At 34.3% G+C, this 15,329-nt stretch overlaps 1 protein-coding gene across 1 annotated transcript; it reads left to right on the forward strand.

Moving 5' to 3' along the window:
- Window positions 1–5,342: 5,342 nt before the first annotated feature.
- On the forward strand, window positions 5,343–8,450 carry MS3_00002664 (uncharacterized protein). Its single transcript, XM_051210268.1, has one exon. It carries the CDS (start codon window positions 5,857–5,859, stop codon window positions 6,757–6,759), a length of 903 nt encoding a protein of 300 aa, XP_051070243.1. The 5' UTR covers window positions 5,343–5,856; the 3' UTR covers window positions 6,760–8,450.
- Window positions 8,451–15,329: the final 6,879 nt, after the last annotated feature.

Below are 15,329 nucleotides of genomic sequence, written 5' to 3' on the forward strand. Positions count from 1 at the left end.
AACCGAATCCGGCTTCAATATTTATCCATTATTGTTATCCTAGTCATGTTAGCAACTTTTGAGTCAGTATTCAAAATCCATATTTATTAAGTTAATATGGAGATTTTCGTATATTCCTTTTATTTGCATAACGATAACTTCCTACTTTCTTTGACTGATCATTTCTAAATCCGGCTTGAAGATGTTTTTTTTCTTTCAAACCACATAGTTACTAATTCTAACATAATTTCTTTCTCATTAACTTCCTTCTGTTGTATTTCTTCTAAACCACAACACAATCCACCACCCCCTATTCACACAATAGTTCTTTCATCCTGGATTTAAGTCATCAAGAAAATTAATCCAATTTGTAAATGGAACCAATTATCATAATAAAATTTTTTGTTCACATGTGTCGATTCATAAAACCCAAAAACTCATTACATCATTTCTCTTTGTTTCCATATGATTATTATTCATGATTTCATTCTCACTATAATGGAAAAGTGAGAGAATCGAAATAACCAATACTAATTCATTAGAATATTCCAGCATAGAGCTAACATTCAAACCAAACAATAAATGGATGTAAATAACATATTTATATGGATACATATGACAAAAGCGATTATTCCTACAACTGACAATTAAAATTAACTAAAAGCGAAAATGATCTGTTGACTGACAATACGCCATTTATTCCCTTAGGATACTGGAGCCCATGTGCACTATTGGTTTGGAATCAGGGTTTTTCAGCTCCTCTAGGTGGACCCTCGTTGTCTAACAAACTGGTTGAGGCTCCGGATATTCATTCTTTGTCCTCTCAATTACGTAAACAACAGTAATGCCGCGAGAATGCAGTAAGCAGGACTTCATCGGCAGTGGTTGTATGAACGTGGTCATGTGACAGCATTTCGAGAGAGAGAGGGAGATAGCTGAATTCTCCCACTGTCGGCCATACCACGGCATTTGGTAAATGTATGGTAAACAAATGCGTTGGAGGTATCAACATAAAGAAACAACTACACCCGTTGTATTAATTAATGTATATGATAAACCCAATGATCGTGTTAATATCATGAAAAAGATTAATCGAATAACCTATTTTTTTAGTTAATTCAATATGAAAAGCGTTATGGTTATCGACTGTCATCGAATGATAATTTGTATAAAGTCATAGAGTTTGTTTTACCTCTGTTCAATGAATAAGCCTACGTAAGGTGATGGTTAGAAATAGTCAACACAAAAACCCTGGGTCTAGGTTTCGTATAATTTATCACTTGTCAGCAAAGTATACCTATAATCTTGAAGGAAACTTCCTTACAGATTCGACACCATACTTGACATGACACTATTCATTACCTATTAATCAATCAACTGTTAAAATAAAGCCTATTCTTTGATACTCATTAGCTAATTATGCTTATGTCATTAGAAAACATGTATTTGATTAAAATCCTAAACTGATTGATATTAAATCAACATTGAAAACCTGAAAGCACTGAACGTCCGTTTCGTCCTATTGTAGGACTTCTTCAACAGTGCACATCCACAATCCCTCTTGTAGATTTGGTTACTATCAATTCAAATGTGTCAATACATTCTAATCATATAAGGTTATATTCTACTTCATTTTAAGTAGGAATCATAATATTATTATTGTTATCTTAAAACTCAATAAACACTTCACTGAATTTCTAATCTTCTATTTCACCATCTAACTATAATAAATAAGAATGATTATAAAATATTCAATCTGTTTTCTGATGAGTCAGTTATGTAAACGAAACAGTTTATTATGGTGAATCATCACTAAGATAACAAATATTTCATAGAATAACCCTTTATTGTTACTCATAATTTGATTATTATCATATAAGAACTAAAATATCCCAATCATTTAGAATGAGAAGTTATGATTACAATATAAACGTTGAACATTAATATCATTGAATGTTAGCTCATAAGTATAGAGATTAAGTGTTCTGTTGAGAGGTTGAATATTCTGGATTCGAGTTCTATTGATGTAGGATCGTGGATTCGTATTGCTAAGGAGTTTCATACTAGAATAAAAAGGCCGTAAAGGGGTTTCAGGTTTTTTTTTATGGTGGTCTAGCTTAAATTAGTTCATGATATCAAGTATTTAAACTAAGCAAATGTGGAGAAGATTTGTAGTTCAGGTGGATGATTTTGATGGAGTTTTGTTCTCTGAGCTGGATGGTTTGGTCGTGGAGCTTTCATCGTTCTTCTGAACGACATCATCAGCAATAAACAAGCATATTGAAATCAATCCAATTTGCCAACCAATCAGGAAAATCATGCACAAATATAGGAACAAAAACCAAACCAATGGGAGACACAACCAAAACAATGAAGTAAACAATGACAAATTTAAGGTCAATAAGAATCAATCAACATCGAGGTGCACAGAACAAGCTGTGAAACACATATGGAGAAATTCGAACACTTCACTTCTATCTGAAGTTTGTGCTGATGATGTCGTTCAGAAGAAGGTCCACGACCAAACCATCCAGCTCAGAGAGCAAAACTCCATCAAAAACTGAGCAAATGTTTTGCTTTATTATTTTAAAATCAATATTTTTGATCTGGTGAGCAAATCAAATATGTTAATTATTTCTTGGCTTTGTTGCCTAGTAACTTGTTAAAACCTGGCATTAAAATTATTATTTTTTTAATAAATAATAATTTATACATAATTGTATCATCTTACTGAAATAAAATCTCTTTATATGTTCATTGAAATTTGATGATTTTAGTGATCTCGAATGAAATTCAATCATCTGTAAGTATCAATTAGACAAACTTCCTGGAGTTCGACTAAGAAACAGTGACCAATGGAGTTCAACCGAGTCTGTTGTGAAATAGTAACTCACTAAAGACAATGGTGGATGTGTCACTCAATTTCGTGGATTAGTTGAAGTTAAACATTAACATCGTTGGTTGCCGGCTGGATCAGTGGTTTAGTAGTTAAGCACTCACTGATAAGTCCTGGGTTTGAATTTTGCGAGGCGGGGTCGTGGATGCGCACTTCTGAGAAGTTCCACTATAGGACAAAACGGCCGTCTAGTGCTTTCAGGTTTTCCATGGTTTTCTAGCTTCAATTAACATGTGGTCTCAACTATTGAAACTTCCTATCAATTAAAAGGGATTGATTGGGTATATATAAATCCAAACACAAAATTGGAACTTTAAAACAATGACAAATAAGTATTCCATTAAGAAAAGGTCACAGACAATTATGTGTCCTTAAGCAGATATTCTTTTATTGTGTGATAACATAGAAATATAATATTTCAACAAAGAGTATCTTATCATCATTAATTCTGAATAACGTGAATACATAAATCTAATATGTTATTATGTCCAACAGAAATCCTTATACTGTTGTGATAGAATTTAACAAGATTTGACCGTTGAATAAAATTTCTCGTTCATTTCAAAAGTAGGATTTGTAACATGAAAATTGTGGTCAATCAGTATGTGATTTTATTAGTTCAATTCACGAATGAATTTAAGTTAGACAGCTATTGAAAATCTGAAAATACTGGATGACCGTTTCGTCGTAATATGAGACTCCTTGACAGTGTGCATCCATCATCCCACACCAACGGGACTCGGACCCATGACCTTAGGTCTCATGATTGAACAGTTAACTTTTATACCAGTGATCCTGAATCTAAGGATTTTAATGTCTAACTTCAATCGATCCATGATCTTGTGCAACCACTCATCCATTATCCCAGTCCTGGGTTCGAGTTCGATAGTGGATGTGCATTGCTGAGGAGTTCTATACTAGGACATGACGGCCGTCCAGTGGTTCTAGGTTTTCAATGGTGGTTTAGCTTAAATCAACTCATGAATTCAACTATTAAACTTACTACAATCTCCACAAACTCTCATTCTGATCACAGTCAATAAGTATGAGAGATACATGTGCTATAAACATCAACTCTGGAATGCAGGTACATCCAACTGACCTGTTCTTGCTTCCACTGTTAACCACCACCTATCTTTGCTTATAATGCTTGTGACTTAAGGGAATATCGAGACAATCCACATAGGATGCACATATGCCAAAAAGAGACTGATCAATGAGAAGACTCAAACGAACAATACAAAAATGAATTGAAACTGAAAATAAGTTTATACGAATATTTGTCAATTATAGAACGAATTATCTGACAAAAACTGTTATTAGTTTGTTATTTAGCTATTACGCAACTGTTTGAAGAAGAATAAATAACGTTGAATAGATTTGAATATGTTAAAATCTTATCAGTGAAATGTTGCTGGTTAAAACTTTGGCTTACACATGGATAAATTTACATAATCATCAATAGAATCAATTAACTACGAGACATGAAATTTAATATTTGATACTTATTAGTAATACATTTCAGTAGTTTAAAAATCCCCATAGAATACTGATATTCGGTTAATTAGAAGTGTATATCTACTGCATGAATACATTTCAATGTTATTAGAATATTTCAAACACATAGTTCACTTTATTATCTTAAAGAGAGCAAGAACGAAGAATAATCCAGAATAATATGGGCGAGACTATAATTTATGAACGAATCAATCAGATTTGGGATAACCGGCCTTGGATTTTGGTGCGTAATTCATTCATCCATTTGGTTAAATAGCGTTTTGGCATTTTAGCTGATGTTAGTTCATGATAAAAAACCTGAATCTAATTGCTAATCCTAACCACCAATTGTAAATCATAATCCTCAATCTTCAAACTGCTTCATAATCCTCATTTAGCTCTAATAAGTAGGTAGACATTCCCAAGGTCACTCTAGAGTCACTTAAAGATCATCCATAAATTATAGTCTCACAATTAAAATTGCTTTATATCTTTCTTTTAACGAACTAATTCTTTTTTGCTGTACTATATATCCTTATATACAATCTTTATTTCATATATTACTACTCTTGAAGTAACTACTTCTATGAATTCGTTGCTCATCTTGTTCTCCTAATGAAGTGTAGCAATTTGGACCTATGCATATATGTGCCTGGTCCTACGTTGCAGCTGACTGACCGTAATCAACTGATGAGAACCTAAGGAAATAAAGTGAATTCATATTATTCTGCACTAATCTTTGTTCTTGCTCTCTTTAAGTTATTCGAATAATCAAATAAACATAAAAAAGCATGTCAAATTAATAATTATAACCAGAGAGGGGTTTTGTGGATATTATAGTAAGTTATTCATTCAGTTCATGATTCAATTTAAGCTAGACCACCATGGGAAACCTGGAAACACTGGACGGCCGTTTCGTACTAGTATAAGACTCCTTAGCAGTGTGTGAATTGGTTGAAGTTAGTGTTGTGGATGCGGAAGAATAGACCAATAATTATCATGTTAAGTCCAATGGTGTCCTTGGACTTTAAATGGACATTTCCTATTGGTCGATATCTGTTCACTTGTTGAATATTGTACAAAATGTTGTTTTCTATTTTTATGGTACGATGTGGTATGCTTGATTGGTATATAAACAAAGTATGTTTGAAATATAATGATTCATATCTCAGAGGTTGTGACTTGTGTTCTGGACTCAACTAACTGGGGTAGACAGGGAAGTGGGACCAATCGAGACTCTAGGCCGTCCGTACGTGTTTATCTGTCACTGTGATCGATCGATAACACAGGGTAAAAATTCGACCGCAACATAAAGTCATAACAATTGGCGACGGGGTGTAGAAAAATTTTGAACCTTGTAATTGGACGAGATTCAGGCTAATTGTTTCGACCAATCAGAGTCCAGATTTATCATCAGCGTCCTTGAGCAACATTTGTCATTATTCCTACAGTTAATTTTCATTGCTGGTGCAGAAAAGAGAAAAATGACTACCTTTTCCGATCAATTACAGCTTCTACTTGAGCAACAACAGCAGTGTTTCAAAACTAGCCAGTTAAATTTCTTAGAAAATTTACGCACACTGTTGGTAAATCTTCCATGTTTCGGAGATGCAACAGAAGTTGGTGAGTTCATTTCTCATCTGCAGACTGAGCTGGAAAACAACTGCAGAACATATGAAGCTGTTTATAAAAGCCTCTGTGAATCCCGGACGACCAGTGATGTAAACGAGACAGTTATTCATGATCCGCCCAGTTGTCCAGAAATGTCAAATTCGGAAACATTCCCTGTCGTGGGTTCAAATCCCACTGTTCCTGAAACGTGTACAGACAGTGATGTACCCAGCTCACAGGAAGATCTCTCATTAAATGCTCATAAATTAATTGCAGTACCCGCCCACAACGGAACAGGGGACAAATCGTGCAGTATACTGAGTCTAGCTGCTCAAAACGGTCCTCATCAGCCAACAACAGGAGATTCTGTTGAATCTTATCATCTAGATCCTCTTGTACCAGAAAATGTGTTAGATACACCAAATGATGATCAGAAGATTAATACAATTTTGATAGATGTTAATTATCCCAGTGATCAACTATCCACAAATGAGATTTTCAAGGAATTCTATGATAATGTTCCAGAAAAATCGAACGTTGGTGACCTCATATCAAGCGACGTTGGTCCACACTACTTAATCACTTTCAGTGACTTCTCTGTTCCATGTGACAATTATGTGTTAAATAAAGTCAAATTAATTTTAATTTGGGGATATGAGGATCCAACATTATTTCGTGGGGGAGGATGGACCCAGAAAATTTCAAAATCCGGATATCAACTCCGGATCTTCAAAAAAAAGGGGAGGTATTGTGGATGCGGAGGAATAGACCAATAATTATCATGTTAAGTCCAATAGTGTCCTTGGACTTTAAACGGACATTTCCTATTGGTCGATATCTGTTCACTTGTTGAATATTGTACAAAATGTTGTTTTCTATTTTTATGGTACGATGTGGTATGCTTGATTGGTATATAAACAAAGTATAATATAATGATTCATATCTCCGAGGCTGTGGCTTGTGTTCTGGACTCAACTGGCTGGGCTGGACAGGGAAGCAGGACCAATCAGAACTGTAGGCCGTTCGTTCGTGTTTACGTGTCACTGTAACCGATCGATAAGTACACTGCTCTCTAATCTCTTCAGTCAAGGACACAACAATTAGCACAGGGTAAAAGTCGATAGCAACTTAAAGTCATAACAGTTAGACATTAACACCGTTGGATGCCGGCCGGCTCATTGGTGTAGAGGTTAAACGTTCGCGCACGAGATTGAAACGTCCTGTGTTCGAATATCGCACGGCAGGATCGTGGATGCGCACTGCTGAGGAGTCCCATACTAATACAAAACGACCATCCAATGCTTCTAGGTTTTCCATGATTGTCTAGCTTCAATTAACTGATGAATTCAACTTCTAAATTAATAATTACATTCTATGCATGAATATCATACAAATCTACGTAGACTTATACATAATGAATAATTACTTCGATGCAAAAAACAAAAGAGTTTAATATAGAAAACTGGAAAACGTAATGTAACTGTATACCATTACATGTAATTTATATTTTGTCATGGTGTTTCTTTGTTCATTTGTTTGTTTGTTTGTTTTTCTGACTTATGTCTACGTTCTTGTGAATATTTTTTTCCTATACTTCATTTGTTTTACATACAAAAGTTCATAAAAACCGAGTGTATATTTATAAGCAAAGATGCATAGTGGCTAGCAGTGGAATCCAGGACGCGCGTTTCGTCCTGTTTGGGACTCGTCAGCTGGATGTACCTGCATCTCAGGTTTGATGTTCACTCTGGGACTCGAACTCAGTACCGCTCGCTTAGTATGCACGTATGTCAATAAGAGACTGATCAATTTCAGTCCTAAAACATCAATGGGAAGATTCAAGTAAAACAACACCAAGTGAATCGAGTGTATATTTTCCTAAATTGAAGTATAATAATTGTAATGATGATAAGAATGGTATAATGATTTCTTACTAATTATTCTTATCACGCAACATTATCTTATGATGACTGTGTTATGTCATTACAAAGAATAGATGACTTGTAACTGTTAGGAATTATTTGTGGATAATTATTAAGTAACTAAACTAAATATATATATGCATATTTGTATTCCTTTCATTCAATCTATTATTTTTTCTGGTTAGTGTGTTATTTGGGGGGAGTCAGTTTTCTACGGGATGGGGTCGCTAACTCCATGCTCAATCCTCCGGATTTGGGACCGGCAGTAGCCCCAGAGGGACTTCAGGCGAAGTTATTTGATTTGTTGGCCATTGCGATATAAATTACCATTCTTAAATTATTCTCAATCTACTGGTTACAGTCTCTTACGCTCACAGTCCCTTAGACTGAACTTGCATAATTGTATTTTCTATTTTATGATTTGATACGGTCTAGTTTGCTTAAATATAAACTGTGTACGTCTGAAATACATGATTCATACAGTGGAAGATGAGATTTCGTTCTTGACTCAACAGGTAGAGCAAGGGAAAAAGAACCGATAAAGACTCAGCTTTAACTCCAAACTGCCCGTTCTGGTTAACGAATCATTGGTTTGGCACATGGCTGAGGTCGTATAAGTCGATGTTCTGATTGGCGATCTTTTCACGTGATAGTTAATAGAGCAAAAGACATAACAGACGTAAAAGATTTGGAAAGGATTGTGTTTACTGAGTTGTATAAATTAATTCTAAAGCTAAGGCCCATTCGGTAATCAACATCCTTCAGATGCATGTAATGATGTGACACTGTTGTAAAATGATTCGAACTTCATAAGTACACCATTGAAATCATAGAAAACTACACTTTCAAAAACATCTATTGGAAATACATTTTCTATTGATTATTTAGAACAAATTTGCAGTAATTTGTCAAGTTAGTCCCAATCTATTAGTTATAATATTTCACAATCACAACCACTTTTAGCTTGATATTGTACAAATGTTATTTTCTATTTTCTGATATGATATGGTCCGATTTGTTTGTAATATAAACCCAGTATGTTTGGAGTATATGATTCGTATGGCGGAGGCTGATATTGATGTCCTGGGCGAAACTGTCTGAGTTGGGCGAAAAGCTACCATGCAAAGGACTAATAAGAACTGAGAACTGATTCAAGGCTCCGCGTGCTGGTTAACGCATTATTGATTTAACACAGGGACAAGGTCATATAGGTTGGTGTTCTACTTGGGTCATAAAGACATAATAATAGTGATGGGACTAATGTTCATTCGTTGGAATAATTTGGATTACTGTACCTAATTTATGATAAAATACAGTGTAGTCAAAATAATAATAATTTAATTAACAGACCTTATAGGATATTTCTAAAAGTTACTTCTGACATTTAGGTTTTCGAAATATCACATAGCAAAGGATTATGTTCTAAAGTTTTAGATAATTAGAACCATATCTATTTCGTACTTTCTGCAGAGAAACGATATATGTCGATGTTGGGTATGAGGCAGTTACTCACTGAAAATAATGTAATATGATTGCACAATGTCACTTATTGATAGAAGTTAGGTATGTGAATTGTTCTTTGCCAGTACACTAGCCTAAAAGTTAATCACCCACTACGATAACTAGCAGACCTGAGCCCGTCCCTAGATGGTATCATATGTATTCATTCCTGAGGTTTTCAATACTAAGACGAGATACTTATTTACTGCTTCTAGTTTTCACACATCTTCAGTCAATTCTTGGCCACAAATGTTTAAAAAATTTTCACAAACCAACCATGCTTCTCCCCTATGTATGCGATAGTGAGTGTAGTTCAAATTTATTTGTACAATTCCGTGAATAATTAATGAAATTACAAAAGACGTTTCTAGTACTTCCTCTTGTGTGTTCCTTATCAACTGATTGACTGAATAATATCATTTCTACATTATTTTATTCTAAACTTACTTCTGGGTGGTTTGACAACCTCTTTCTATTAATTAGAACAGTTATATCACCGATAATAATTAGAAAGGAAAAGCTTAATTTATTAACAGAATACATCTTTTCTAGACAGATATGTTATCTTCATTTATATTTAACTCAAAAGAAACTTGAAATAAGAACTAAGATATATCCAATATATAATCTATTATTAATTTATATTACTTCAGTACGGTATGTTACAGCAATGAAGTTTGAATATAGACAGTAAACTAAGTTGTACACTTAATAATTGAGATAATGAGTCTGTTGAAGCTAGACAACCACGGAAAATCTGGAAGCACTGGACGACCGAATCATCCTAATGTGGGACTCCTCAACAGTGCGCACTCAATACCCCGCCCCGCGAGACTCGAAGCCAGAACCTATCATTTTCGCGCGCGAGCGATTAATCACTAGACCACTGAAGTTTTAGTGAGAAGCAGTGACCAGTGGAGTTCAACCGAGTCTGTTGTGAAATAGTAACTCACTAAAGACAATGGTGGATGTGTCACTCAATTTCGTGGATTAGTTGAAGTTAAACATTAACATCGTTGGTTGCCGGCTGGATCAGTGGTTTAGTGGGTAAGCGCTCTTGCGCGAGACTGATAAGTTCTGGGTTTAAATTTTGCGAGGCGGGGTTGTGGATGCGCACTGCTGAGGAGACTCTCAATAGGTCGTCCAGTACTTCCAGATTTTCTGTGGTTGTCTAGCTTCAACAGACTCATGATCTCAACTATTAAAATTACTATAATGTCCACATAAAGCCCTTCTGATAAGCTGTGTACATTATTTCATTCTTTTATTCACATAGTTGAAAGTAACCATTTCTGATTGTTATTGATGAAATAAATATCGTCAATCCTCGTATAAAATTTTCGGTCAGACTATAATTTATGGACGAACCGATCAGGCATATGATAACAGGTCTTGGATTTTGATGCGAAATTTACCCATCCGTTTGGCTAATTAGGGTTTTGGCATTATAACTGATATCAGTTCGTGATGAAAACCCTAAACCTAATTCATAACTTTAACCATCAACTGTAAATTATAATTCTAATTCTTCACGTTGATTTATAACACTCATTTGGTCCTATTTATTAGGTGAAGACTCCCAAGCTTAATTTAGCGTCGCTCGAAGGTCATCCATAAATTATAGTCTCAACAAATTATCAACTTAATCTGCGTTAGTGAATAACGGAATTAGATTAGTCGAATACGAGAATAGATTTCTGAATACATATATTTTGTATACGCACTGATCTGGACAGGCAATCAGAGGGACGAAGCGAAGGAAGCAAAAAGAAAGTGAGGTGAAACGACACTCAATTGAGGTATATGAGCCAACTCGATTTAATCAAGCGTTAATCAATATTCATAGTCACGCCAATATAAGCTACGGACAGTTGATGAGTACGATAAGATATATATATATATATATATATATATATATATATATATATATATATATATATATATATATATACGCTCATATAAAAACAGACAGGGTTGGTAAGTGAATATTTAACTAGGTTAAAACGTGACTCAAGAAGAATGGATAAATTAGCCTGTCCAGAAGCTAGAATAAGTTATATGCGGTTAACATAGTAACCGACACTATATGATTATAACAACGAAGAACAGATTTGACTTACTAATAAAACCAGTTCTAACATTACTCCATATACGTTATGATGTATATTTAATGGCCAACATTAAATGTATGTTCAAAGCTCCTCACTGTTAGCTTCCAAAGTTATGATTCGTTGGTTGGCTCAGATATGCATTGAAGAGTCATTTGAAAATTTTGTGTCAACTGTCCATTAAACAACATATCCATTTTTTAAAGGTAGATTGATCCATGTAACAAGACTTTTGAGATTCACAATTGATTGATCACTGGGTGATGATCAATGTCATGTGTGTCAAGTCCTTCTTAGTGCAGATCGAATGCTATCGACCAAGTTGCAATGTGGCCACTAGTCTAGGTGACTCAACATTGCGTGCGCTATGTTGAGATAAGATGGTGGTTGGAGGTAGTTAACAGGAAATCCTGCACCTGGGTTTCGTGCTACTTGGCATTCGTCGGCAAGGTGTAACTGTAATCTTGAGGGAACTGGTGCTCCCTGACGGACTCGATCTCGATCTCAGTCCTACAGGAGGTTGGTCGCGGCCCGGATGGCCCAGTGGTAACCTCTCTGACTGAGAAGCTGAGTGACAGGGAACCGAATCAGTCAGGGAGCACCAGTTCCCTCAAGATTACAGGTACATCTTGCTGACGAGTGTCAAGTAGCACGAAAACCTGGTGCAGGGTTCCCTGTTGACTACCTCTAACCACCATCTTAACTTTTGAGACATTTTAAACCAAGTCATCTGATAATTAATTCCTTCATATTCCTTGTTGAATAGTTCGATATATATTACACAGGTAGTATAATACCTTAGTTTCTTGTATGGTATGTTATTTTGAAATATTATACATAAAAAAGATATCAAGTTAGCTCATAGAGAAACGTGATCTTATAATTACAAAATATGAACTCTGAATTAATTGAAATACAAATGAATACTTATTATCTACTTTGTGTTGCTATGACTATTCATTTTATACTATTCAAGAGATTATCTAAATGTATATCAAAGTAGTCAGTTACCATGTTACAGCGTATTCTGACAAAATTACTTTATCAATGAAATTCTTATGCATAAAGCATGTTATTATTTTCAATTTGCTTCAATATAAACTTCTCATGAGTTAACTTTTCTGTGAACATTCCAAACCATTATAGGTTAGGGATCTTTTAGTATATATCTGGATGTAGTGAATAAAACCTCAGGTAAAGGAAACTTTGATGAAATATGAAAACCATACATTGAATACATTATTTGTACATCTACCTTGAGTTGTTTCTTTTACATGCTTCGTGATTCTTTCAATTCTTTTGTTATTAGAACTTTTTCTGTTTACATTTCTGTTCTCTTTAATTCAATATTTTCAATTATTCTAGTGTCAAGCATTCCAATTCCGATCGGTGTTACATACTACTTATATCTGTCAACATAAGTAGCATACATCACAAAGACTATGACAAATTGATCAGTTATTGTTTAACAATATAAAATTCAGAACATCTGAATATCAGTCAACCATTTTCTCTGACCGAACATTGTACAATATCATGAATAAAGGTCTCAATATCCCAGAATTATTATGTTGGTTTTTCTTAACTACAAAAAACAATTAGATAATCTTTTTCGTATTTTGTATATTAATCAACTTATTTAAAGTATGAAATCATCAGAAAGCAATTTATGGAATTGTTATTTGATTAACTAATTGTATTACTGGTTATTTCATTTATCCTGTGAGAATGTTATTCTAAATCTAAATAAATATCCATTGGCTGTTTGAATCTTTCCATTGATGTTTAGGACTGCTGTTGAATAATCTCTTAATGGTATATATGTACATCTTGTGTGGATTGACTCGATATTGCTTTAAGTCACAAGTATTATAAATAGAGGTGGTTGGTGGCTAACAGTGGAATCCACAACGTACGTTTCACCCTATCTTGAGACTCGTCCCACAGTTGATGTTTACTTCGACACTCCACCACCGTACCGTTCGCTTCAAACACCATTACTTTATCTACTTAGTTATCATATATTAAATTTAGCATGGTTTAGGAATCGGATTATGTTACTTTGTTTTTGACTACAGAAGGTGCAAAAATGAATGACTAACGAAACTGAAACGATTTACTGTCAATTCTCTTTCACACATCTACCATTTCATTACAAAACGAAAGCAGTTGTATATTCTTATATTTAGATTTGTTTACATAAATGCAATTCACATTTCGAGATCAAATGTTTATTAAGGAAACGCAAATCAGAGTTGATGTAGTACATATGTCAACAACAGGACTCTTCAATTGCAGTCCTATACATCAATGAGAAGATTCAAACACACAATACAAAAAATGGACTGAAACTTCACCTCATTGCACAAGTCAGTAGCTATCTGGACTTAGTAGCTAAGTGGATAACGTTTTAAGCAAACGGTAATGGGTTCGAGTGATAGAGTGAACATCAACTGTGGAATACAGGTATATCCAGCTGATGAGCTTCGAAATAGGATGAAACACGCGTCCTTCATTTCACTGTTACTCACCATCCATCTCTGCTGATAAATAAATGTGTTTTAAATTTATAAGTCAAATTAAGAAGAGATTTTGCTTGATGAAATAGTTTCTAACAAACAAACATATAGCAAGTGTAAATTCGAGCCAATGTAATATCTCAATCCCAGACTAAATAAAACTTTATTTTGAATTTCATCGTAATCCACTAATAAAGTTATAGTTTTTGATTGAGATCATGAATCGATCGATATTAGACCAACATTGAAAACTTGAACAATCGAGCTAACCCGTGTCAGGTAGAGAAAGGTATCTCAAACAATGGAAGTTGGTAGCGCAGTTTTGTGGATTGGTCAATATTAGACATTTACACTATTTAGTTCCAACTCAAATGGTCTAGAGGTCAAATGTTTGTGCATGAGATCGAAAGTCTTGGGTTCAAATCCAAAGTTCGGGATCATTGATGCACAGTGTCGAAGAATCGCATTCCGGAACAAAACGATCGTCCAGTACTTTCAAGTTTTCAATGATGATCGAAGATCGATCGATTCATGATCATAATCAAAAACTTAACAATCTCTACAACCACAAAATAAAAAAACAAACAAAGATGGATAGTGGTTAGCAGTGAAATACAGTTTGACGCACGTTTCATCCTATTTGGGACTCGTCATTCGGATGTACCTGCATCTCAGAGTTGATGTTCACTTTGAAACTCAAATCCAGTATCGTTCACTTCAAACTTCATCGCGTTATACACTTGGCTACGAACATAAACCAAAAACTCTTTTTTATTTAAAAATAACTAATTATAAATTCTGAAACAATATCAGACTAATAACTTTGAAATGAAATAAATCAAGTTAATAGTTTCAATTTGATCATGAAACGAATCAAACGAATTTCGTTTTTTGTTTTGTTTTTGTAATCAATTCATCATTTCATAGTTTGTGAATTTTGTTTAATCCATCTATAAGTGTCTATGTGTTACTTGTTCATAAAATTTATTGCTACTTTTGGTTTGATTACATAAATTATGTAACATTATTGATAAAGATAAGTAATTTAATAACTTGGTTATCTGAACTCTTTAAATATATATAGAAAGAAAAGAGATGAGATAGTAACCAATGCATAAGAGAAATGTATCTCATCAGAAAACAAAGGGGAGGGGGCATTTTATTTGATACTAACCAAAATAAATATCCACTAAAGTGATTGAGAATGTATGAAAGAAGGAGGAGATTGTGTTTGAATCACTTATCATTTCACTAGTTGAAATCATGAGTCATTTGAAGCTAGACAACCATGGGAAAC

Source organism: Schistosoma haematobium, chromosome ZW, assembly GCF_000699445.3.
Source record: "Schistosoma haematobium chromosome ZW, whole genome shotgun sequence".
NCBI classification, from domain to species: Eukaryota; Metazoa; Platyhelminthes; class Trematoda; order Strigeidida; family Schistosomatidae; genus Schistosoma; species Schistosoma haematobium.